General features: G+C 32.7%; 1 protein-coding gene across 5 annotated transcripts in view; it reads right to left on the reverse strand.

Annotated features, from left to right (window-relative positions):
* The window catches only part of LRP1B (LDL receptor related protein 1B), a 1,862,264-nt gene that overhangs the window by 667,070 nt on the left and 1,168,264 nt on the right, over positions 1–26,930 (reverse strand). For all 5 annotated transcript variants that reach the window (XM_087435122.1, XM_087435120.1, XM_087435121.1 and 2 more), the window contains exon 22: positions 19,620–19,802. In XM_087435122.1, coding sequence (XP_087291248.1) covers positions 19,620–19,802 — 183 coding nt within the window. The remainder of the gene's footprint in view (positions 1–19,619; positions 19,803–26,930) is intronic.

Here is a 26,930-nt window from a genome sequence, read left to right on the forward strand (position 1 = left end):
ACCAAACTTTAGAGATAAGTTTGTATATAAGTCCCTCTCAGAGTCCTAAATTTAGGTAAAAGCTATCAGTGTTTTGGCAGCCCTAAATTTAAGTAAATGCTTTATTTTTACAGAAGATGTCCTTCTATTTACGTTTACAACCTCAACACCTCAACTCCTCACACCTAGACATGTGCAGAGGCCTTTTCATAAAAGAATATAAAATGTTATTAAACATTTTGGTAGCCAAGGTATACACAGACAGAATTTATAGAAATATGTTTTTCTTTATTAACTTTGAAAGAAAAAAAATAAAATAATATTTTTAGCCAGCATATTTCAAAAGTAACAATGTGCAATGAATAGAAAGCAATGATCATTGTCTATGTACACCGTTTTTTCATTGCAAATTATTCCTCCTTTCCAGATTGTTTGCATTTTTTTCCCTAATTAGTTATCTTTCCTATATTATACAGTGTTAAGGTGTAATGTGAATTTTAAAAAGTACCTAAAGATAAATACTACTTATTGGCTGACTACATACCAATATCTCATAAAAATGAGTGGGGGAAATAAAAGGGAAACGGAAAATATTAGATTGTATATGTCTAAGAGTCATTATGTATTTCAATGTCTTCTTCAACCTTAAATGCAACTAAATTTTAAAATAATTTAAATATTGGTGAAAAGATGTTTCATTTATAGAAACATACTAATAATTATCCATACTATTATAGATCAAATAAGAAAAAACATAAACGATCAGTTCCATAGTTAATTTAAATACATTTGATAATATTCAACAATAATTATTGATAAAAATACTCTTAAAATAAGAATTGATGGAAACTTCATTAATAAATTTGATATAAACTGAGAAAATGTAAACTTTTGCCTTAATATCATAAATTTAATAATGTTATTATTTTATATTGTTCTAAAAATACTATCTAATGCAATTAGACATTAGAAAGAAATGAGGTATAAAATTAGAAAAGAGCATGCAGTTAATATAATCATATAATTATAAAATCAATAAAAACTAAATAAGAACTACAAGAAACTAACAATTCAAACAAAGCTAGTTTCAAAAATTATACAAAAATCAATGGATTTCATATATTCAAAGAGAATATAGTAGGAGAAAAGACCAATTAAAAAAATCCACCATAAAACAAAGTATTTTGGGTTAAATGATACAAGAACTGTATGGAATTTATATGGAGAAACTTAAAAAGTCTACAAAGAAAACTAAAATAAGCTTTGAATAAAAATATAGTTTGGTCTTGGAGAGCAGGATTTATCACTGTAAAGATATTATTTTTCCCAAATTAATACAATCCTAATAAAACACTAAGCAATATTATTGCAATCCTATAAGCATATCCTAAACTTAAGAAAATAAAATTGCAAATATCATTAGAATTCTTCTAAAAAAATTAGATTTAGATTGATGACTAGGAACTGTCTATGCCAAATATTTAGAAGTTTTTTAAAGTAACAGTAGTTAAAATATTTTATAACAGAATATCAATAAATATATCAATAATTTATAGATATAGATTTATAGAGCATCAGAATTAGACTCATTTATGTATATGGTTTTAATATACAAAAAATTGGCAACTCAAAATACAGTAGAGAAAAATGAATTACAAAATTAATGATGTTAAGATCATTGATTAGCCATCCAGAGGAAAAAAATTAAGCTGAATCTTTACTTGATCCCTACACCAAAATAAATTCTAGATAGACCAAAGAGGTAAGCATTTTAAAATAATGATGTTAGACCCAAAAACATTCTAGAATAAAATAGATATTAAAATAAAAACTTGAAATGGTCATTACACAAACTCAGAGAACATAAAGGACAAATTGATCAACTTAATTTCATAAATATTTTTGATTTCATCTTGCAACAATAAAATTCATATACAAAGTCAACAGTCAATAAACTAGAAAAAATATTACATTATAAAGGGCATATAGTATTTCTTTAAAATACAAAAGGCTCTTACAAATCAATAAGATAAAGATCAATAATCTAATTCAAGTGCAAGATTCACAATGAATCAATAATGGCTTATAAACATAACATGTTTAAAATATCTCTCAATTAAAAAAGTCAACTAAAAAAAGCAATTTGATACCATTTTTTCTCTATCAGATAGATTAAGATCAAAAAGTTGGATAACATAAAGAAAAATTCAACAACAGTTTAAGAAACAGCTCCAGTATTGACGGAGCTGCAAATTGGGATAATCTCTCTGAAGGGCAATGTTATGAAATCTGGTAAATGAAAAATGCATCATCTCTTCACCACAGTAATTCTAATTTTAGAATTTTTTTTCATTAATGTATTTGCCCAAATGCACACAGATGCATATGCAAGGATATGTGTTGCTGCTTTGTATATATTAACAAAAGCCTGGTAACAACATAATCATCACTGCAAGACTGGCAACATCAATTACAATGCATCCATACATTGAAATTATATGCTTGAGTGAGGAAGAATGAGATAATTCTACATAAGTTAATATAAAACAACCTCCAAAACACGTCAATAGAAAAGGCGTAGAACTGAATGTGTGATAGGCTTTCTTATATGTTAAAAGGGATTTATCTGTTTACCAATATCTATGATTATATTTCCATACATATATCAATATAAGTACATGGAAATCTTGTCTCTACATGAATTTATTCTGGAGGGCTACCCAGGAAACCATCAAAGTGATTGACTCTGGTGAGGAAGACTGAAACCTGGAGTAGGAGAGAGAGAGATTTTTCATTGAATTCTTTTGTGCTATTTTATTTTCCTTCTACCATATTTCTGCATAACTTTTCAAAAAAATACTAGCTCATTTTTAAAATGATGAAGATGAAATGTATACGCATGTACCATAGTCTTCTTGTTTCTACAGATACCTTATAAAAATTCTATGTTGAGTTTACTCTGTGCCTTACACTTTCCTAGGGACTTTAGGAAATACAAGAAAGTCATAAGACTTTCCCTGTCACCAACGAGTTTGTAATCTAGTTAGCAAGACAAGATCAGTGCATAACATATAACTGTAGTCTAAAATATGACATCCTGTACTTAAGTATTAAATTGTATGGGATCATCTACAAGTATAATAGAATGAAGGGAGAGTTCAAGAATAATATACTAATTTCCATTTTTAGTTTGGTAAATCAAGATGCAACTTCCTTTTTCCCCCAGACATCTCTAATCCATCACGACATTCTTAACCATTGACTCCAGAATGACCTTAGAATTGTTTCAACAAACCTGGCCCATAAATCGCTATCAATCTTTTAGAGTCAGAGTAGCAGTAAAACCTATTTGTCATTCCTGACCTAAATGCTGCCTGGAAAAGGTAAAGAAAAATCTTATTCAAATGATTAATAACTTTAACGCAGGTTATGTTACCAGATAAATGAATAAATATGAATACAAAACTTAGATAAAATTTACGAGGTTAAATAGTTCCCTTCTCCCACTGATCTTGCAGGGGATGTTTGACGCTTAATTGCTTTTCCCTTTCTTATTTGTTTGGTTTTAACGCTTACGAAAATGTAGATAAGAGGGTACATTAGGTATAATAAGTTTAATTAAATTTCTAATTCATGACCATTAATTGGGTAAAACCCAAAAGCGAATGACCTCAGTAAGTATGCTTGCAGAACGTTGATTTTCACTTGATTCATATCAAGACAAATCCTTACGTGGTAAAGTCATTGGATATACCATCTCTCTGATTTCCTTGTTTAAGCTCCCTCCTTTATATATAAAATACAAGGCCAAATTAGTATTATTAGCTCAAATTAGTATTATTAAATATATTTTAGGTCAAATTGGTATTATTAAAACAAAATAAAGATTAATAATATTAAAATGTGTTATATAAATTATAAATATCCAACATCTAAAAAGCCAAAATCTTTAAAAATACATTTTTTAAAAATGTGCACAAAGTTCAAATAACCAAATAAAACATTTTGTCTTTACTAATTCTTCTTTTAAAATATATTACACGCTGAAAATAATATTAGGTGGTTATTATCAAGTTGAGTTCTACATAATATTTTCTGATTTATTTATAATGATGTTTTCAACTTGATAACTATGCGTGCTAGACTCATAGAAATTGTACTTTTGCCCTTTGAGCAAAGAGAATAAGAATGGCCAAGTAACAACAGCAACAACAAACAGAAATAACAAAAATCAGCACACTGGTATCATGACAGCTAGTACAATCACACACACACACACACACACACACACACACACTCAGGATATTACAAGAGCTATTTTGATTTGTGTTACCTTGAAATACATTGTTTAGGTTAAAAGTCACCACAAAGTCAATAGCTATAGAAAACTAGCGGTTTTTCTAGGAATCCCTAGAAAATGTGCTGCTTTCCCAAAATAAATTTATATGATCTCTTCTAGAGTTTCCCTTTTCTCTGTTAAACTGTTTTGGTCATTAAAAATATAGATTTAAAATTATATAAACTACTTGAATTGCTTTTATCTTATTAAAGACAACACATTATAACAGGATAATTTCTGTTTGGGGATATGACTAACAGTTAATACTAAAGATATGGGTATGAAGAGAAGTGAATCTTTGAGAAAATCCAAATGGATTTATTCAGTAATATATTTACAATGTCTTTTTAAATTGCAATCTTTCTTTTAATTTTTACACTACTAACATTTAATACCACATACATATTTATTTCTCTAACAATGTTTGGCTTCAATTCAATTTAGCAAATATTTATTGAGTACTATGTGCCTACCTGCTACTGAAGAATGTAGAAAGATAGGAAAGACAAACTCCTGACCTTGTGAGGCAATAACTCTAGTTTTGACAAACGTTCTAATATTGAACACATAAAAAAGAAAAAGATAAAAGCCATACAACCATGACAGAGTGCTATGGAATTTCAAGGAGGTAGAAAATATGTATGATTGGAAGTTTGAGAACAAGTTTTACTGAGATGTTATTTAGAAAGGGGTTTTGAATGATGGCAGTGAATATTTCGTAGGGACACAAGAAAAAAAGCATTTCATATAGACACCTGCCTTATGTATACTGTCTTAATATTCAAATATATACCCTCTGCAAAGCAAAAAGCAAGTAAAAAAGAAAGAGAGAGAGAGATAATTCGATAGCATGGTGATTACTCATGCTACTCAAGGGGAATGTGTCAGGGCATAGATGGTGAAAGTAAATTAACTCTTCCTCAATTTGGTCTCTCTTCTATTTCTATGTGAATCCACTGTAAAATTCTATTATGTATATGTATTCTTTATTTTAAACTAAACATTATTTTAATAATACGGTTATATGTACAAATTTTCATCAGAACTATATTCACAGAACCATGTATACTGAGTTTTAGGGATGCTTTTCAGTGGTAATTTTGAACACATGCATTTTTAGCTTTATTTGCTGAATACAACCTACACATAAGATGCAACTTCTATGTAAACATATAAAGGCAGGAAAGGATGGGACTTGTTCCAGAAGCGATAATAACACAGGTTGAGGCCACAGTTCATGAAATGTTGATTGCTAATTCAAGAAGGGTCTCAATCTTATAGACAACATAGGGAGGCATTAAAAAATTTTGAGAAACTGTGTGCTCAGGTTACAGCTTATGAAGTAAGAGGAAGCCAAAGCTGTGTGTAGAATGGATTGAAGCTAGTAATTGCCAGGGGAAAAAACAGTAGGACACACAAAGGTCTGAATGAGAGAGAATGCAGGCTTAACCTTAGGCTGTGATATGTGAGTGGAAAGAATGGAATGGGTGATGGTAGAGAAATTGTAGAGGTAGCATCAGTAGGACCTGGAAAATGATTACAAGTCAGGAGTGTCACAAGATACTTTCCACTTTAAATCCAAATGTTGAGGGGATTGAAGATGTTTCTAACAGAAATAGAGAAATGAGGAAGAATTTCTGGCTTTGGAGAGAAAGTGAGATGTGTAGCATAGTACTGGAAAAAATGGGTTTGAAGCATGGAGTTAACTTCAGTGCAAGAAATTTGGGAGGCATTTACCTGGAGGTGATGGTTGCAACTTTGGGAACAGAAGAGATTGCTAGGGACACCTTGCACAAAGATGAGAAGGAACAAAACAGAGAAATTAAGAGAAAAATCTATGCAATTCCTGAGACACATTATGCATTCAACGAACATTTTTAATTTATACATAAATGATAGGCAGACGAAAAAGGGCAAGGGAAAGTGAAATAAAAAGAGAAATCTAAATGGTAACTGTATAGAGGACAATCCAATAAGAGAATTCATAAGAAAAGGTTTCAAGGAGAGGACATGTGTTGCAGAGAAAGGTCAGGTGTTACAGAGAAAGAAGTCAATGTACAATATTGATAGTTGAAGGTATCATTTATTAAGCTCATACTGTGTACATTCTATTGGTTATTACGATTACTATCATCTCTATTTTACAGATCAGGAAATTGAAACTTAGAGAGGTTTGGTAATTTACCTGAATTCATATAGTCACTGAATGGCAGAGCAGGACTTAAGCCAGAGAAGAGCATGGACTGAAAGATCATTTCTGGTGACTACTGAAACAGCAATTTCCATCAAAAGTAGGGCTAGCATGTTAGATTGCAAAGAAAGAAGAAATGAGTGAGAGATAAGACATCTAGGAACACTACACAAGATGATTTAATGAAGCAAAGGAGGAAGACAGGAAAAGCTTAATAAAATCAAAGAAATGTTTTTGAGGTTATTGGACTCCGTATATGTATAGAGAGGAAAAAAAATTAGTGTAGAAAAAGAAATTAAAGACATAAGCAAGAAGAGTGACTAAGGTCCCACAGGCGGTAGGAGGTCACAGAATCAATATCTAGAGAAGAGTCCATCTGGGCAAAATGGAGGGTATATCCTTCCTTAGATACAAGACTGAAGGGAGAGAAGAGTGAGTATACTGCAAAAAGGTTTACAACTGCCACTGGGAGGAATCAAAACAAAAATATGCAAGGCTCATAAGAAGCAATACACAAAGTATTTTGTTAGCTTTACAGCACATAGACAAAGGAGAGCTCACCACATTATTTTCATCAGAAATAAATAAAAGTATTCCATAGGGTTGGTTACAGGAAGGAAAAAAAAAGTCTTGTATTTAGAAATTCTTCCTACACAATCTATCATATAATTATAACAAAATCACTATTCCATTGTAGGATATTTTGGTTTTAATTATCTGGATTGATTTTTTTTTTTTTTTTTTGTGAGGAAGATCAGCCCTGAGCTAACATCCGTACTAATCCTCCTCTTTTTGCTGAGCAAGACCGGCTCTGAGCTAACATCCATTGCCAATCCTCCTCCTTTTTTTTCCCCCAAAGACCCCCAGTAGATAGTTGTAGGTCATAGTTGCACATCCCTCTATTTGCTGTACGTGGAACACGGCCTCAGCATGGCCGGAGAAGTGGTGTGTCGGTGCACACCTGGGATCCGAACCCGGGCAGCCAGCAGCGGAGCGAGCGCACTTAACCGCCAAGCCACGGGGCCAGCCTGGATTGATTTTAAACAATGATTAAATTCACATTTCACTTTGTATTTACCAATACAACAATAGGGAAGGAAAACAAAACAATCTATACACAGAAAAGAATAACACTTTGCCATTCACGAAGAACGGCAGATTTTCATTACACAGAGGATCAGAATAGAACATGATGTTTATGAAACCACTGTCAGAGTTAAATCCCTGTGTGTGTCAGTTAGTTTTGTTACATTCTTTTGCTAAAGACCACTTCATCCTTAACTCTTAACCCTGCCCTGGGACCTGAGTTGAAAATGTATATTGCTTTTTCCAGTGGAATCTAGAGTGAAAGGTATATAAGTCAGCACCAATCCATCACCACTCTTGGAAAGACAGTCAATCTAAAGAGGAGACTGTACAATTATAACACATTCTCACTCTTTTTTCCTAGCCACCCTTTCCGCTTATTCAGAGACAAACATTGACAATAGTTTCTTGTGAATCCTTCTGGAAATATTTTTATTATAGAAAAGAATATACTTTTATTTGTTTTCTTTTTATTTAAACAAATATTACATACTATACTCACTATTGTATTCCTTCACTTTTCACTCAACACTTAATCATAGAGAAATGTCCATGTCAGTGTCTCATAGTGATTTCCATTCTTTAAAATTACTGCAAGGAATTCGACTGTATGGGTATACCATAATGTTTGCACATAGCGCCCTATTTTGGCCTACTTAGGTTTTTTGCAATATTTAGCTATTAAAAACAATTTAGTGGCAAATAATGTAAGAAAAGATTCTCAATGTCATATGTCATTAGGGAAATACAAATTAAAACAACAATGAGATAGCCCCACACACCTACTAGACTGGTGAAAATCCAAAACACTGATACACCAAATGCTGGCAGAGATATGGTACATCAGGAACTCCTCACTCATTGCTGGTGAGAACGCAAAATTGTACAGTCACTTTGGAAGATAGTATGGCAGTTTCTCAGAAAACTAAACATATTTTTACCATATGATACAGTAATCATGCTCCTTGGAATTTACCCAAATGAGTTGAAAACTTATGTCCACACAAAAACCTATACATGGATGCTTATAACAGCTTTATTCATAATTGCCAAAACTTTGAAGCAACTAAGATGTCTTTCAGTGGGTGAATGGATAAATAAACTGTGGTATATCCATACTCAGCCATAAGAAACGACGAAATCCAGCCATTTGTGACAACATGGATGGACATTGAGGGTATAATGCAAAGTGAAACAAGTCAGAGGGAGAAGGCCAAATACCGTGTGATTTCCTTCATTAAGTAGTAGATAATAACAACAATAAACAAACACATAGGGACAGAGATTGGATTGGTGGTTACCAGAGGGGAAGGGGGGAGGGAGGAGGGTGAAAGGGATAATTCGGTACATGTGTGTGGTGATGGGTTGTAATTAGTATTTTGGTGGTGAACATGATGTAGTCCATGCAGAAATAGAAGTACAATGATGTACACCTGAAATTTTTGCAATGTTATAAACCAATGTTACTGCAATAAACAAAAAATAAACAAAAAATAAATAAATAAACTGTGGTATATCCAGACAATGAAATATTATTCAATGCTAAAAAGAAATGAGCTATCATGTCATGGAAAGCTCAGAGGAACCTTAAATGCATATTACTAAGGGAAAGAAGCCAATCTGAAAAGGCTGTATACTGTATGATTCCAACAATGTGACATTCTGGAAAAGGCAAAACTATGGAGACAGGAAAAAGATTAGAGGTTGCCAGGTGTTGGGGGGAAGGAGTGATGAACAGGCAGAGCACAGAGGATTTTTAGGGCAGTGAAACTATTCCTTATGGTACTCCGGTGGCACATATCATTATTCATTTGTCAACACCAAGAATGAACCTTAATGTGAACTATGGACTTCGGGTGTTGATGATATATCAGTGTAGGAATGCAGGTTCATCGATTGTAAAAAAGGAACCATTCTGTTACGTGATGTTGATAGTGAAGGAGGCTGTGTGTACAAGGGTGGCAGGGGGTATCAGGGAACTCTCTGTGCTTCCCACTCACTTTTACTGTGAATCTAAAACCGCTTTAAAAAATGAAGTCTACTTTAAAAAAAAAAAAGTCCTGGTAGAAATTTTACTGTGTAGTACATGCTGTTTCACTCAGTTCTAGATATTTAAATATATGTATTATGATTTCTTTATTAATCCATTGATTATTTTGAAGTATGATTTTAGTTTTCAAGCATGACTTCCTAACCTTCCTGATGCTGATTTCTAATTTGATTTTTGTGTATGGAGAATACTTTCTATAAATTGTCAATTACTGAAAATTTTACGACTCTTTTTAGAACCTAATGTATGGTAAATTTGAAAATATTTTGTGAGTTTGGTCTGCATGTTAAGGGTCTCTATACATCTATTGGCTTAAGCTTATTAAACACATTATTTAAATCTTAAAAAAAACTTTAAATGAATATCTTTGTACATATCACTCCTCAAACGCACTAAATATATTTGTATGATAAATTCTTAGAGGTGGAATTGTGGGTGAAAGTGTATGCACATTTTAAACACTGATACATATTGCCAACGGCCTTTCATAGAGGTTCATTCTGCTTCATCTACTCACACTCACATAGCGTATTATTGGTTTTGTTAATAATCACCAATCTCATATTGAAAAAAATGTAATCCCACTGTAGTTTTGATTTTCTTTTATGAGTGAGATTGGTTTCTTTTCACATGCTTAAGAGCCTTTTGTATTTCTTTTTCTACAAACTTTGCCCACCTTTATATGGGTTGTTAGTCTTTTTAAAAATGATCTCAAAGAGCTATTACGTATTAGGGCATCTAATTATTTGCGGTCTGTGTTGCCAGTATTTCTCCCAGTTTACTCTAAATTAACTGTCTATATTGTTCTATATTATTGCTTCTTCTCCCATTTTGGACCATGCTTGTTTTTAAATGGAGGGTGGTGTTTGTCATGGTGAATTATTTTTTTAATATATTGCTGATTTGCTCATGTTTCGTCTAGAATGATGGTAGTAATGGTCATCAGAGAGATGGTTTGTAATTTTTGCGTGTAGGAAAGGTGCTAACTTTTGGAGTTGTAAAATCAATATCATGTTGCTTAAGAATAACTTAAAAGCTTTTATTCCTTTCAAATGTTCAGGAGAAGATAAAACAGCATTATGACAATGTCCCTTAAATAGCCGGTAGAATTTTTCAACTGGATTTGGAGATTTTGATGGAATGGTGAGAGGGGAAAAATATTGATCATTTTTTCTATTTTTATAAAATAAATTGCCTATTTTTTCCTTCTAGAGTTAATTTTGTTAATGTATATTTTTCTAGTACATGATTTTATTAATACAGGTTTTTAAATTCATTTCTACGATGCTGCATAGTAGCTTATTTAATTTTTACAATTTCTTCAGCATCTGTGATTATTTTTCCATTCTCATTTTATGTACTGCACTTTCAATGCTTTTTCTTTATTAGGTCAGTTAATGTATTAGAAATTTTAGTTATTCTTTCAAAAACCTAGTTCTTGAATCTTCAAATTATGCTATTTTTCTTTCTTTTTTCTAAATTAAAAAAAATTAATCTGTTTTTCTGTTTTCCTTTGGTTTGTTTTGTTGTTATTTTCTAACTTCTTCAGCTAAATGTTGCATTAGTCAGAATAAGGTATGCTGCAGTAACATACTCTGAAATCTGGTGGTCTAACTCAACAGGAAGTTCATTGCCTATTCACATAACATTTTATAGGGTCAGGTAGCCTTCCTCCAACTTGTACATATGCCCTCTAGACTGATTTTTAAAAAGATCCAGTTTAAAAGGTCACTGGAGCAGGAGAAAAAACAGCAGGAGGAAGTTCACTATAGCTTAACTGCCTTGGCATGGAAGTGATATAGTACAGTAGTCCCCCTTTATCTGTGGTTTCACTCTCTGCGGTTTCTCTTACCTGTGGTTGACCGTGGTCTGAAAATATTAAACGGAAAATTCCAGAAATAATTCATAAGTTTTAAATTACATGCTTTTCTGAGTAGCATGATGAAATCTCTTGCTGTCCTGCTCTGTCCTGCCCAGGAAGTGAATCATCCCTTTTTCCAATGCATCCACCTTGTATGTGCTACCCACCCAGTAGTCACTAAGTAGCCATCTTGGTTATCAGCTGGGCTGTCTCAGTATGGCAGTGCTTGTGTTCAAGTAACCCTTATTTTACTTAATAATGGCCCCAAAGTACAAGAGTAGTGATGCTGGCAATTTGGATATGTCAAAGAGAAGCCGTCAAGTTCTTCCTTTAAGTGAAAAGGTGAAAGTTCTCAGTGTAATAAGGAAAGAAAAAAAAATCATATGCTGAGGTTGCTAAAATCTATGGTGACTTTTATTACAATGTATTATTATAATTGTTTTATTTTATTACTAGTTATTGTTGTTAATCTCTTACTCTGCCGAATTTATAAATTAAACTTTATCATAGGTATGTATGTATAAGAAAAAACATAGTATATATAAGGTTTGATACTATCCATGGTTTCAGGCATCCACTGGGGGGCTTGGAATGTACAAGCATACCTCAGAGATATTGGGGGTTCAGTTCCAGACCACCGCAATAAAGAGAACATTGCAATAAAGTGAATCACACAAATATTTTGGTTTCCTAGTGCATACAAAATTATGTTTACACTATAATGTAGTCTCTTAAGTGTGCAATAGCATTATGTCTAAAAAAATGTACATACCTTAATTAAAAAATACTTTATTGTTAAAAAATGCTAACCATCATCCGAGCCTTCATTGAGTCGTAATCTTTGTGCTGGTGGAGGGCCTTTAAAAAATGCAATATCAGTGAAGCTCAATAAAACAAAGTGCAATAAAATGAGGTATGCCTGTATCCACTGTGGATAACGGGGGGACTACTGTAGTCACTTCTACTAACAGCCCATTGGCTAGAACTAGAACTTACCTGGCCCCAAGGTAAGTACAAGAGAATTGAGAAATATAGTAATGTGCAAGGAGAATTGGTGAATACTCTCTCTACTACATATTTTTAAATAATTTATTTTTAATTTTTAATTTCTTAATGTAAATACAGGTGTTTCAAAAGTCTGAGAGCAGTTTTAATCTTTAATAACTCTCGAAATATAAATGCTACAAGCATAAAAATCATTTGAAAGTTTATTTAAACTTCTTATAGTTTTGTAAATTGAGTTTTAATTACACACAATTTGTAAACTTTCAATAAGCATTTTAATATTATTTTTTTCAGTACTTCTAATTGAAGATGTCAAAGTAGTAGAAAAACTTAAAAATTTATTGTTCAAGATTCACAAAATAAAATATTATATATTATATACTATATATTAAAAATAAGCTTTCAAATGATGTCTTTTGCAATTTTATAGCATTTATACTTCTAAAGTTGTTAAAGCTTAAAAATACACTGAGTTTTGAGACATTCTGCATATAAACTTATAAAGTTATGAATTTTTCCTTTGAACAATGCTTTGCTTATATTCCATATGTCCTGATATGTATGTATCTTTATATTCTACAAGTTCTATAATTTCAGTTTGATTACCTCTAGAATTCAGATAAAGAGTGTTTATATTTTATCATTAAATTTTCAAGTAGAAGGGAGCTTTACTCTTTATAATGACTAGATTTTTTTGTTTTTTGTACTATGATCAAGGAGTTTTGTCTGTATTATTTCTTTTCTTTTCTTTTTTTTTTTTTTGTGAGGAAGATCAGCCCTGAGCTAACATCCATGCTAATCCTCCTCTTTTTGCTGAGGAAGACTGGCTCTGAGCTAACATCTATTGCCAATCTTCCTCCTTTTTTTACCCAAAGCCCCAGTAGATAGTTGTATGTCATAGTTGCACATCCTTCTAGTTGCTGTATGTGGGATGTGGCTGCAGCATGGCTGGAGAAGTGGTGCGTCGGTGCGTGCCTGGGATCTGAACCTGGGCCGCCAGTAGCGGAGCATGCACACTTAACTGCTAAGCCACGGGGTCGGTCCTGTATTATTTCTACTTCTTGGAATTTATTGAAGTTGTTTGTGACAATAAATGCTCATTTAAAAAAAATATATTTCATAAGCCTTGTAAAGGAAGGTTTATTTTTTGCCTTCTACGAATAGAGTTATATCTTTATTAATTTGACTTCAACATTAATTCTTTAGATCTTCTACGTTCTTTTTTATTTTTCTTCCACTTAATTTTTCATGGGTGAAATTATTATTATATTATAGTATACTTAATTATATTATTAATTATATACTTAATTATATAATTAATTATGCTAATTATATACTTATATTACATTATGCTTAACTATTCATAAGTGAATAAAATTTCTTGCTCCTAATATGGTTTTCTGATCATAGTTTCTGTAAGTTTTGCTGTATAAAACTTGATAATACGTTATTTAATGTAAGATATTTAAGACTGCAAAGCCTTTATTGAAGATTGCATTTTTATCATTAAAATATATTTTTCTTAGTCTCAGCAATGTTTTATTTTGGTCCTTAAATTTATGTCTCTCATTAAATTCTATTTTCTTGTTGCTCTAAAAATTTTCTTAGTGAGGCTTTACATGGAAAAATGCCTTACACTTTGTATGTCTAAATTATATGGAATAACATTTTAGCTGGGTATAGAATACTAGCAGGAAAGTGTTTTTGCTTTAGCTTCTAATTACTCCATAATCTTGTGGCATTTCTTAATGTCTTCTTAGATAATCTAATTTTCTTTCTGGTAGTTTTAATATCTGATGTTCTGCAATTTCAAAATGACTTATAGAGGTTTGAGTTAATTTCATTAATTCTACCCAGAAGTCTGAACGTATTTCTTTACAAGGAATCAAGTTTTTCAACTCAGGGAAACCTTCGCCATTCTGTTTGTGTGTTTATTTGTTTGTTTTTTCTATCAGTACCTATATTCTCTCATGGAATTTCTTTGGGTATCTGTTGTAGCCTTCCAAACATGTATCTTGACTGCCCATTCTTACTTTTTAATTTTTCTTTCTCTGTGATGCTTTCTGGGTGAATATATTATTATTTTTCAATTCACTTTCTCTGCGTCCAGTCTAGAATTTATTTTAAATTTCATGTTGATATATTTCATTCTCAAATCTAATACATCTCACTCTCCACCTTTTCCTATTACAATTATTCTGTTTGTCATCTATATCTATATCTATATTTATATATCATTTATCTATCTACCTATGCATATATATTCTTGTTCATTTCAGGGATACTCTTTTCTACTTTTTCTCTTTGAGGATCTCAAATATACTTATTTTAAATGCTTTTTTTTAAAGACTTGTTATCTCATTTTTATTTAATCTTGAGTAAAGTCATTTTACAATGATTGATTTTGATGGCTGGTTTTATTAGAAAGAGTTTTCTTCATGTATTTTAGAATTTTGGTTTGCAATCTCACCTTGGATAGGAGTTTTTGATTTTCTTTCTATGTATTTATTTGCCCCCAAATACAGGTATTGCTGCTTCCACTCCAGCCCAACCCATTCTTCCAGCACTCTTGGTTCAGAAATATATCTTATATCTGTTTTTTGTGGGATTCTATTGCAGTATGATATTGGAATTTTATCAGATTCAGTCTCTAAGCCAGCCAGAGGCTTGGCTTGATTGCCCTGCCTATGTCTTCCCATCTCTCTAGGCACACAACTTCACTTAACTACCATCCTAGATAGCAACCAGCAGCAATTTTTTTTTTTTAATTTTCCTTTCAAAAGCAAAGGAGTCCCATTCTATTCTCTGGTTTCTAGCAGTGAGCCTGCCTCCAGTTCCCAACTTCATGTGGGACAGCTTTATTTCCCACTAACCCTGAGATCTAAACATCTGTGTATCTCTATTGGCCTCCATATCCAACCCAATCAGGCATTCAGTTTCAACGCAGCTCACCATTTGTTATTCTGTTTTATATCTGTTCTTCAGAGATATACTTTGTTTGTTAATAAGGCTATATCTCTCTCATTTTCTTCCACTATAGTTTATCATCACCTCTATGTGTTTTTCACAGTGGAGAGAGGATTCAAAGTATGAATTTAAAATTTCATCTTCATATGAATTTCTTTTTCACACCTTCTTAATGACATTAGAACAGTTCATTGTGTGAATGAACTGTAATTATTAAGTAGTTCCTCTATTAATGGAAAATACGTTATTTCTTGTTTTTTGCTGTTAAAACAAAATGCTGCATTGAAAATCTTTGTGCATATATCTTTACACTCCTGCTGTTCTTTACATGAATTTCTAGAAGTGGGAAGGCTGGGTCAAATTTACATTCCTACCAACAGCTGGAGGGCCTATTTTCCTCACAACCTTGCCATCACTCTATAATACCAAATGTTTCTTTTCTTTTTCAATCTGAAGAATGGAATTTCTAAGTTTATTTTCCATGAGGAGTGAACTTGAAATTTCCTTCCCTGATACCCCAGTTGTAAGGTAACTGCAATTTGCTGGTCTAGGATGTGAGAGACAACATGTTGGCGAGTGTAGTCCTTGGTCAGATAGGTTCTTTGAGATTAGAAGCTCCTAAGTGATAATGGTTGTATTGTACTTTAATTAAATTTAGCTCTCATTCTCTTCTTTACAGGAATAAAGAAACTTATTAAGGTGCAATAGATTAACACTAATAGATGGCAATTTATGAATTCAAAAAAGCCATTTTAACCAACAAATATAAATTAATTACCCTGAAAACTTTTAAATGCCCAAGCTAGTATTTAGAAATCTTTGAAAATAAATATGAACTCTGGATTAAACATCTTGTGTAGTTTAAAGGTCTTTTAGCTTGTAAAACTGAGAATTTAATTAAATTTTAATATATCAAAAAGTTTATAGATGTGCACATATTTTTAATCCATTGTTTATATTTGTGGTTTACTTTAAGATCTGCAATGTTCATAAAGGTATATCATAAATGTGCATATGTAATTGTGAATTATGACTACTCAAATAGTTTGATACATTATTGTTTAATGTATTTAAACTACAGGTTAAATTAGAAGCAGATCAATGGTTAAATTGTTACCTTCCACATTTACCTTTTATTTTTTACTTATTTATTTTTTGTACGAACACTTAAGTTCTACTTTTTTAGCAAATTTCATTGTACAATATTGTCAACGATAGTTACCATGTTACATCACATTTCCCTTTTAAAAATGCAGCATGAGTTTTATCACAGTTCCACTTCTTTTACATTAAATTTTGGTTTACATGATGACTATTTCATACAAACATCTGAAGTTTTATTAATATTATTAAATGGATAATCTAAATCCAAAGTCAACACACACAAAAAAATCTTTCAGATTCCAATTCTCCAAAGATAGCCCTCCAAGAGAATCAAAATATGGTACCTCAAAAATATGCCACTTTAGCATAAGAATTATTTTGAACTGAAGGCATTTGAATTTCAAAAGATACAGAAAGAAGCTTTCCTGGAGTTTCCCTTATGACTAAAAGCATAAACTTCTGAGAAATGAGGACTGCGATAAGTCTCTTTCCCAGGGAAGTTTTATGGCCATGAGGAATATAGAAAGTCAACTGCCATGATGGACCTGCACAAACTTTATTAACTAGCCCTATCTTCTATTCATTTTCCTATATAATTACCTTCTCACAATTTGCCATCCCTAGAAACTCAAAGTCCTTTTCCTTTGTCTTGTCACTTCTCTACCAATTTATTGTTCTTTGCTAAGATGCTATATAAGCCTGAGTTCTAACCACGCCTTGGAGTTACTCATTGCTGAGTTCTCCCACATGTATTCATGATGCATGTGCTAATAAACTTCTGAGTTTTTTTTTTTATTGTTAATCTGTCTTTTATCAGTCTAATTTACAGGGTCCCAGCCAATAACTCAAAGATGGATAGAGGAAAAAAGTTTTTTCCTTTCTACATCAGCCATCCTCAACATACTTCAGATTCATTTTTAAGTTGAGCCATATTTATAGGAAGCTATTTCCTAAGAGTTCATTGCAAAATATCAATACACACATATAAGATAAATCACAAGCACTTGAAATTTTCCATTAACTTTACTTAACCCTGTTATTTATTATTTATATGCTTTCTCTGCATATTTTCTGTCATAAAAAGTTCAAACCAGTTTTTACTAACATATAGCTTTTAGAACTTATTTTGTTATGAAGCTATTTATAATTTCTTTCTTTATAAAGAAATTGCAGTCTGGTTTTATGTTTCATTTCTAAATTTGCTGAATCTTAATGGCATATTCAGTTAGTTTTAGCTCAGGACTTTCCATGTCAATTCATATTTTGGTTTATTATAGCCTTGCCGGTTCCTTATTCACATACTTGTTAAAGACTGTTATCTGATATATTTCAACATTAGCCCAATAAAGCAAATGCCAGAAGCAACATGGAGAAAAATATGTACTATATACGCTTAGAATAATGTTAATCCGAGTCAAATAATTGGCTCTTTGGCATTAGAATTAGCCTATTAAAAAAAACTTGTTTATTCAGTCAATAATGCATTCATTTAACAATTAATATAATATGTTCCAAAAAAGTAATTTTTAAACTTAAGTCACTTTCTTCTAATCAATAACCCCCAAAACTAAGACTCTTCATGTAACAATTGAAAAAAATCACATAATTGTTAAAAATATTGTTGGAAAAATAACCATTTTGGAAACACAACTCCTCCTAGGAATGGGCATCAGGAATATTTATTTATCTATGCCTGTGTTAGCTTATTTTTACTTCTTTATTTTTAATTTGACTGCTTAATTGTAATCAGGAGATGTGTTTAAGAAAAGAAACACAATTCCTTTTTATATCTTTCTTTAAATGCCCATGGGCCATGTAGTTTCCAGACTGTTTGTTTACTCAAAGCTGTGATAATTTTTCATTTCTACCTTTTAGTTGAAATACTTAATAGGGAGCAAAAGAATTACTTTTGTGTGTGTGTGTGTGTGAGGAAGCCCAGCCCTGAGCTAACATATGATGCCAATCCTCCTCTCTTTTTTCTTTTTGCTGAGGAAGACTGGCCCTGAGCCAACATCCATGTCTGTCTTCCTCTACTTTATATCGGACGCCGCCACAGCATGGCTTGACAAGAAGTGCGTCAGTGGACGCCTGGGATCCGAACTGGTGAACCCAGGGCCACCGCAGCAGAGCGCGCACACTTAACCGCTTGTGCCACCAGGCCGGCCCCCAAAAGAATTACTAAGAGTTCATGATTAAGCAATTCAAAAACAATTTCATGTTAAAAAGAAATTCCAGAGATAATTCCAGAATATAACCTGAAATCTACAGAAAATTCTGTCCATGAGTTATTTGGATGATGATACCAATCATTTCACAAATTGCACCTTAATAGTTAATTGTAATCCACATTTCTCTAAACTTCAACTCATCATCTGGTATAGAGAGGGAAATAAATAAGTCAGTTTACCATGTCAGGTAGAACTTACTATATGTAGGAAAACAAAATGGAGAAGTCATAATAATAGAATACCTTCATAAAAAAAAATCAAAGCCTCAGTGACTCTCAAAACAAATCAAAGGTTTGAATGACAGTGATCACCTTCATCCTAATGGAATCCAACAACGGCACAAGAAAATTTAGGAAACTAGTTGAAAATAAGTGTATATAATTCTGTCTTTCATTTCTAGTCATCTTCACTAAATTTTATGTTGAGGATTTATCTATGGACAGGGGAGTGCTGTCTGTGGGTTTAGCACACTTGTCTCTTTCTGGACTCTGAAATTTCAGACTCTGAATCCAGATTGCCTGGTTTCAAATCCCAATTCTGTTAAAACTTCTTTTGACTTTTTTTCATTTGAGCAAGTGAAAAACTTCTCTGTGCCTCAGTTTTCTCATCATGAATTGGGATGATGAAATGAGTTCATGCAGAGACCATTCTTGGGAATGTGACAGGACCATAGATAGTTTTCAATAAATGTTAGTTATTATTATTGTTACATATAGAATTATAAACGTGAGATATGGATTGAAGATGGGCCAAAAGGATTCTACATCCAGGAAACCCAAGGTAAAAGCTGAACCCAATGTTCTGCTTACCTGTACTCTGGCAGGAAAACTTGGTTTTGTGATCACATAATCGTAAGGTACCATTGCAGCCTTTTTCATCACTGCCATCTTCACAATCTTTCTCCCCATCACAGCGCCACAGATCAGGAATGCAATTTCCATCAGGATGGCACTGAAATTCATTCTCATTACAACCAGCAGGAGAACGAATCTCTTAAATTGAAATGAGGGAGAGAGAGGCAGAGGAGGGAAGACAAAAGAGAAATTACGATTTTACTTGATGATAATTTTTTTCTTTCTTCAGGCATTATTATGATGCTAGAGAGAAAATACTTCACTTTAGTTGTTTAATAGCTATAATACTCTCTGGTATTTTTGAATTCATTTTAGAAATGTTAATAATTATAAGAAAATGATGTTTCTTGCCTCCCACAGAATTCCTGAAAGGGTCATGTACATTAGGAAAAATGGAAAGAGCAAGTAAGATAATGTGTGGATATTTTGCTGTAATTTGAATTAGTATCCTAAGAATGAGATCTTTGAAGAGTTTTTCTCTATGGCACATAAAAGAGGTTTCACATTCTACTCTAAGTGTGAAGACTTTGGTTGATGTTTTGACATTTCTCTAGATAATTTTTTTCAGACTATTAAGAGGTAACTAACCAAAAAATAATAAGTACTCTCTAACAAAATCTTTGAAGAAAAGTATTCAAAATTTTGAAAAACAAACAAACAAGCAAACAAAAAACCCCATAATAAATACAAATTCTTCAGGAAGTAAGATTTCAATTCTGGAATCAGAACAAACACGCATAAGAATTTAATGAGCCACTATACATTCCAATTCAATTTATCAATTAATAATTCATATAGTACCCAGATAACACTATTCCTCAAAACCTGATGACTAAAAATGTAGGTTAAATCCTGTGGATAAGCACAAGCAAGAATATGGAAATAAAAATGTTGGGGATATAAATGTTTTACAGTACAACAATTGAATAATTTGTATGTAATCAGCAGTATATTACATTTTTATTAATATATAATATGAGATATAATAGTAATCATTATCTCCAAATTCTGTTGTAAAATAAAGATTTTAGTATATATTTTTCTAGACCAAAGTTTTTGTTTTTTGTTTTGCTGAAGAAGATTCACCCTGAGCTAACATCTGTGCCAATCTTCCTCTATTTTTTGTATGTGGATCGCCGCCACAGCATGGCTGCCGACAAGTGGTATAGGTCTGCGCCCAGGAACTGAATCTGGGCCGCCGAAGTGGAGCGGATCAAACTTAACCACTAGGCCATGGGGCTGGCCCCTAGACCAAAGTTTTAATGTAACAAATTTATTGTGTATCTTATATAGCTATATCCAGCAATTAATCTACATTATATCTATAACAGCAATTATTCTATATCATTATGAATAATTTGATGCAGTTTCACGTGAGTTATCCATTACTTAATGTGCAGGTTTGGTAGGGATCATGTGGTTATGAGTTAAATTAGATTCATTTAAGGTCAAAGCTAATAATAACACTTATATCACAAGGCAGCTACTTAATCTCTCAAGACCTCTCTTTGTTCATGTGGAAAGTGGAGAATCTGGAATGTTGTTGTGAAGAATAAATTGGACATCTGTAAGTCACTGTTTTAACTACAAAATTTTATTGTTATTTGCTATGATATAAATAGTTCAGTTCCTGATATTTTTCTTTATTTAAAGACTTTTAACAAATATAATATGTCAGGTGATAGAATATTATAAAGATGTACGAAATAGACTTGACTCAACTTCCCAAGTATTCTTAGAGTAGTAATGCTGAAATAATAAATAACTCCTCCCACAAAGAAAAAGATAAAAGAAAAAGATGCCCACTGAAGCAAGAGCAAAGAAGTTCTATTGGTAGAAAACAGGAATTCCAATTTACAGAAAACCTATAGGAATAATTTCAAAAGTAACCATTGCTAAGAACACTTATTATAATCATACCCAATATACAGATAAGGCACGGAGTTTAGGCTGGCTTTGAAGTCCCTTCCAAAAACAGAGACTTTCTGTCTCTACTTTCCTAGTCATCCAAATCATTCTGACTTTGTATATATATAGTCTCCATGATTAAATGAAATACTTGCATGCATACACACATCAATAAAGGTAGTAGAGTTTCTGCACATTTGGAAGATATATATCTAATGCGAAATAGTAACTTCCCACCATATTTAATTTACCACCTGTAGAGTGCCGTATTTAGCAGTATGGCTTGACCACTACAGTGGTAAAGAATGTTTCATAAACAAGATATTGTGAAGTCTTCAAATCTAGGATCTGTTTAAAGGTAACTTGAAAATCCTATGCGACTCCAATATTCAGGAAGAAGAAAGGAGATAAATCAAATGGAGTTTGAGGACCCCTTCAGCTGCCTAAGTAATTCTATGGTGAAGAGGCCAACTTCCATGCAGCAGTGAAATGGCCTTTGGTTCTTTTTCCTACTACTTAAGCTTCCTTGGAAACAAAACAAAAGAAAGCTTGCCTCAGCTGAATTTTATAACCTGTAGGATGAGCTCAACCAATAACATATAAAACTTGTATTTCAGGTAATTGTCACACAGTGATTGCAAACACTTAATGAAGAATGGAAAGGATAGTCTCTTGATTTTTCTACATTGTCTAAAATAAGAATTGAAGCCTGGCAGTTCATATATTGAATCTGTCCTTCAGCATGTTTAATTTGTCAGACACACTGTTGATCTTTTAAAAATCCAAAGATTTCCTATAAAAATCTAGATTTTTCCAGTTCCTTGAAAAGTAAGAAGATTCTCAGACTAGCATCCTTGCAGAATAACAACTGCTACCTGCTTTATCCGGGGCTAAACTAAATTGTATTAGCCGCTCCGTTATAATGGAGATACAAAGATAGCCATTTCTATTTTTTTTTTTCCCTATTGAATTTTCTTCCTTGGTCGAGGTGGGCAGTAAGACAACTGCTAATCACATTTTCTTTCGTTTTTGAATCTACTTCTGAGAAACTATAGGAAAAAATTTATTTAACTCTTGCTTTAATATTAATACTAATTTTACTCTCTTGTGCAAATTATTTTTCTTCTTTATGAGTTCTTTTCATGGATACTTGTGAATAATCCTGAAACTCATCAGATTACTCTGTTTGCAATAGCTTCCTAGCATTTAGAGCCAAATTTATGGGTCATTTTTCATGATTTGAATTTGTTTGGACCAATCTTACCCTCAGATTTACTTACATTAAAGTAAATCCTTATTCTGCCTTTGTTTAAGTCCTTCCTCTTTACAACCTTTAATCTTTCCAGGTTATAGCTTAGACTGTTTCTAGAAATGATCTGAGGGCTAAGTAAATAAATAAACAGAATAGTGATATACAAGGAAGTTTTGAGAAGGAACAACATATTCTATGTTTAAAATTACCTAATTTAGGAAATACTTTATTAGGTTAAATAAAATTAAATAGTACATACAAAATTCTACATCATATTTCCATTTCTCTTCCCATCTTTTATTTCTTCAGGAACTATGTTGCCTCAAAAATGTCAATAATAATGGAAGGAATTCTATGTTTAACTATTTTAAGAGTAATGTTTTGACTCTTTTAAACATATTTTGCACTTGGTTTTAAAGGTCAGTTCTTTTAATCTACATTCCTCAACCTTAACTTAATGACATAATGGGAAATTCTCAAGAAGATTATATAAACTCAGAAATCCAGATAGATTAGCCTGACTCAAAAAGAGACTTGCAAAAGGTAAATTCCTACTTTGGGAGAGGGGGTTGCTTCTCCTGATCCAGCACTACGGCAACTTTATATCTAGAATCCTAGTCTTTAAGCTCAATGTTATTTACAGCTGGAAATAAGTTGTGGTCACACAGATCAAAGCAGAATCTATTAAGGGAAAGAGTATGCTGCTATTGTCTGAATTTTTTTTTTTTATTCCATTTGCATTTTCTTTGCTTTGCTCAGTATTGTTTGGTTATCTATTTGTGGTTCATAAGTGAATCTACTTTTTTGTTTTCTTATTCTAAATAAACATTTATCTTATAAATTTAAATACAAATGTGATATTTCCCTGAGGCTTTTCTTTTGCTTTTTTTTTTCCCTCTTAAGCTACTCATGTGTAAACTTCTGTGGGCTGGTATATTATCTATTAAGGGGCACCACAAACAATAAGATTACATTAATTTTAAAATGAGGGTATGGTCTGGAGAAGGAAATACAATATACCATTATAAACATTCAACTTGAAATGGTGAAATAAATCTTCTCTTTAGAAGAATTGCTCACACACATCATAAATATATACGTTGTGGTCTTGGTTATATTATTCTCCCCAACCTGGATTGTCTTTTATGGGGTTCAGGGCAGGCCACCACAAAATGTGACATTTTGGGATGTTAATTATTTTGATATAAAGTTACTAGAAATAGCTGGTGCAAAGGACACTCTGATCCTCCATTGTTCCCTGACAGCAGGAAATAAATCTCCCATGTGAAAGGTATTTCCCCCCTGTACCAGGAGGTAGAGAGATATCCTTATCACCAGAGATAGAGAATTTAGAGCCAAGACGTCTGGATAAACAAACCTTGCTACTTCTTCACTAATTTACCACCCGAAGCCCAAATTTCTTTGTCTTGTCAATTCTTCACAAATTTATTGTTTCTTTGTGTAAAAGGTATAAAAGCTACCTGCTTTAGTTACTTCTTTGAGTCTCACATTTATATGAGCTCCCGTATGTGTGAAATTAAATTTGTTTTTCTCCTGTTAATCTGTTTTATGTCAATTTAATTATTAGGGTGGTCAAAGAAACTAGAAGGGAACCACACCACTTGTCTTCAATAGCCATGCTGTGGTGGAAGCTCACATAGAAGAACTAGAAGGACTTACAACTAGAATATACAACTATGTACTGGAGCTTTGGGGAGGAAAAAAAAGAGGAAGATTGGCAACAGATGTTAGCTCAGGATGAATCTTTCCCAGCAAAAAAAAAAAAAAAAAGATTTAAAAGAGGCATCTTCTATTAAAAACAAAAAACAACTATCTAGCATTGGGTCTCTTAATCTGGTGTCTGTAGATTCAGGAAATTCATGGGTAGGCTTTACAAAATTTCAGAAATTATACATGATACTTTGTGTTGATATGCAGTTTTTTCCTGTGAAAAGGAATCAGAGCTTTTCTTGACTTTCAAGGCAGACTCCACGAGGAATGCCAAGACCCATTTCACACTTCTCTATCTCCTATTCCACATACCTGGCATGTAAACGGTAGTTTATATGACATTCAATTTTGCTTATGCTTTACATTAATTATATTAGATTGGATTAAAAATCAGTGAAAAAAACGAGCACCTATCTACTCCTTTTTATTTTGATTAAAAATAAATAAATAAATAAAACTGCTTATTAAGAGCACCTCCTTTCACAGAAGCAAAAACTACAAATCGATTTGCCTGCAGTTATACAGATAAGCAGCAGAGATGGGATTTGAGCTAACATAATTAAACTTTAGAGCCTGCTTTCTTTACCACTGTATCGTTATTACCTTCTTACAAAGTTTTTCTCACATAGAGGCTCAAGAATGAAAAAAAATAATTAGCTCATATAATAATCAAGAAGTGTCTACAAACTTATTTATTTTTTTATATTTAAAATACTGTTGTTCAGCTTGTTTCTTTTCTAATAAAATTTAATATTTATTTTATTACGTTGTAAAGTTATGGTAAAATTTGGTCTTTTACGAAAAGATCAATAAATTGCAACTTGCATGGGGTAGTCTAGCCTTCTTGGGCATTTTTCTTCACTTGAATGCCAACCAGGAAAGATGAAGAAATATCCAAGGAAAGGGAAAATTTGGATAATGTTACTCATGATCACACATCTAGTTAGTGGTAGAGAAACACCAAATTAGTTTCGTAATCTTGAAAATGAGACTATTGGCCTCAGTGATTCCTTCATTTGTTCTTTCCATATATATTATTTATTGCAACGTGCCAGGTATTTTTCCAAGTACTAGGATAGAGCAGTGAATAAGAGAGAGACTGTACTGTTCTCACAGAACTTAAATGAGGGGAGAAGGAAGCACATAGGCATTTAATAAATAATTATACAAGTGCATAAACTGGATTAGTCCAAGAAAGTAGTAAGTCCTATGATGAAAATGGATCAGAGTAATGCTATAGAGGAAGGAACATACATCATTTCTGATGACAATTCATTGGCCAAAACTAGTCACTTTGGGTGGGGCCCCATCATGTTGGTCCCAACCAATCACTAAGTTTCCAGGAAGTACAATCTTACCATGTTCCCAGAAAAGGGAAGAAATGGAAATATATCATGAACATCCTTGATCCATAATAAGTGACTTGCGTATAGGGGACATCATGACAAGGGCAATTAGAGAAGTCTCTCTGAGAAGGTGGTACTGGAGACCAAAATGAAGAGAAAGAGCCGGCCATGCAAGTTAGGGTAAAGAACATGGTAGGCAAAGGGAATAAGAAATGCAAAGACTCTAAAACAGGAAGTAGTCTTTGTTTTTACAGAAAGAGAAGGAAATGAATGAGGGTGGGTGAGTGAAATGAGATCTGAATGTAGGCAAGGGCTGGATCTTATAGGGCTTTATCAACACCTATGGTAAGATAAGTTCAACATTATTGGAGATTTTGGAGATTGGAGATTTTGAAGCAGAGAGTGATAATGATATAATTTAATCTACGTTATTAAAAGTTCTCATGGGCTGCTGTGTAAAAAAAATGGGTATTATGAGGCTTGAGTGGAAGTAGGGAGAGCAGTTAAGTGGCTTTTGCTGGATTCTGGGTGAAAAATGAAACATGTAGTTTCTGCTTTTGAAAAGATCATAAATAGTGAGTGTAGAGAGAAGTAGGTGATGTATGCAGTTACAAAGAAACGTCATAAGTGCTGTGGTAGGAGAGAGCCCCATGAGAACACCCAGAGGGGAAAATTAACCCTGATTGGGAATGTTAGATGAGGAATTCTTACAACAAAAGGATAAGAGGAGAGTTCTGAGTCATGATGAAGAGTCAGGTAGAGGGGAAAGTGGAATGGGACAAAAGATATTCTGAACAAAGTCAGCAGCATTCATCAAATTCTGTGTAGCGTGTGATCAGAGGAGGCAAGAAAGAGAAAACTAGAGACGTGGACACGGCCAAGACCTTGAATGGTCTTGTATGCCATGATAAATGGCTTGGATATAATCCTAAAGGCAATTGGGAATCACAGAAAGACCTTCAGCTACATTCTGATATGCTCAGATATGCAGTTTATATAGACTCTTTGGGAGCATTTAGACAATAAATA

The sequence above is a fragment of the Ceratotherium simum genome, chromosome 9 (assembly GCF_057802395.1).
Source record: "Ceratotherium simum simum isolate JZ-2026a chromosome 9, ASM5780239v1, whole genome shotgun sequence".
NCBI classification, from domain to species: domain Eukaryota; kingdom Metazoa; phylum Chordata; class Mammalia; order Perissodactyla; family Rhinocerotidae; genus Ceratotherium; species Ceratotherium simum.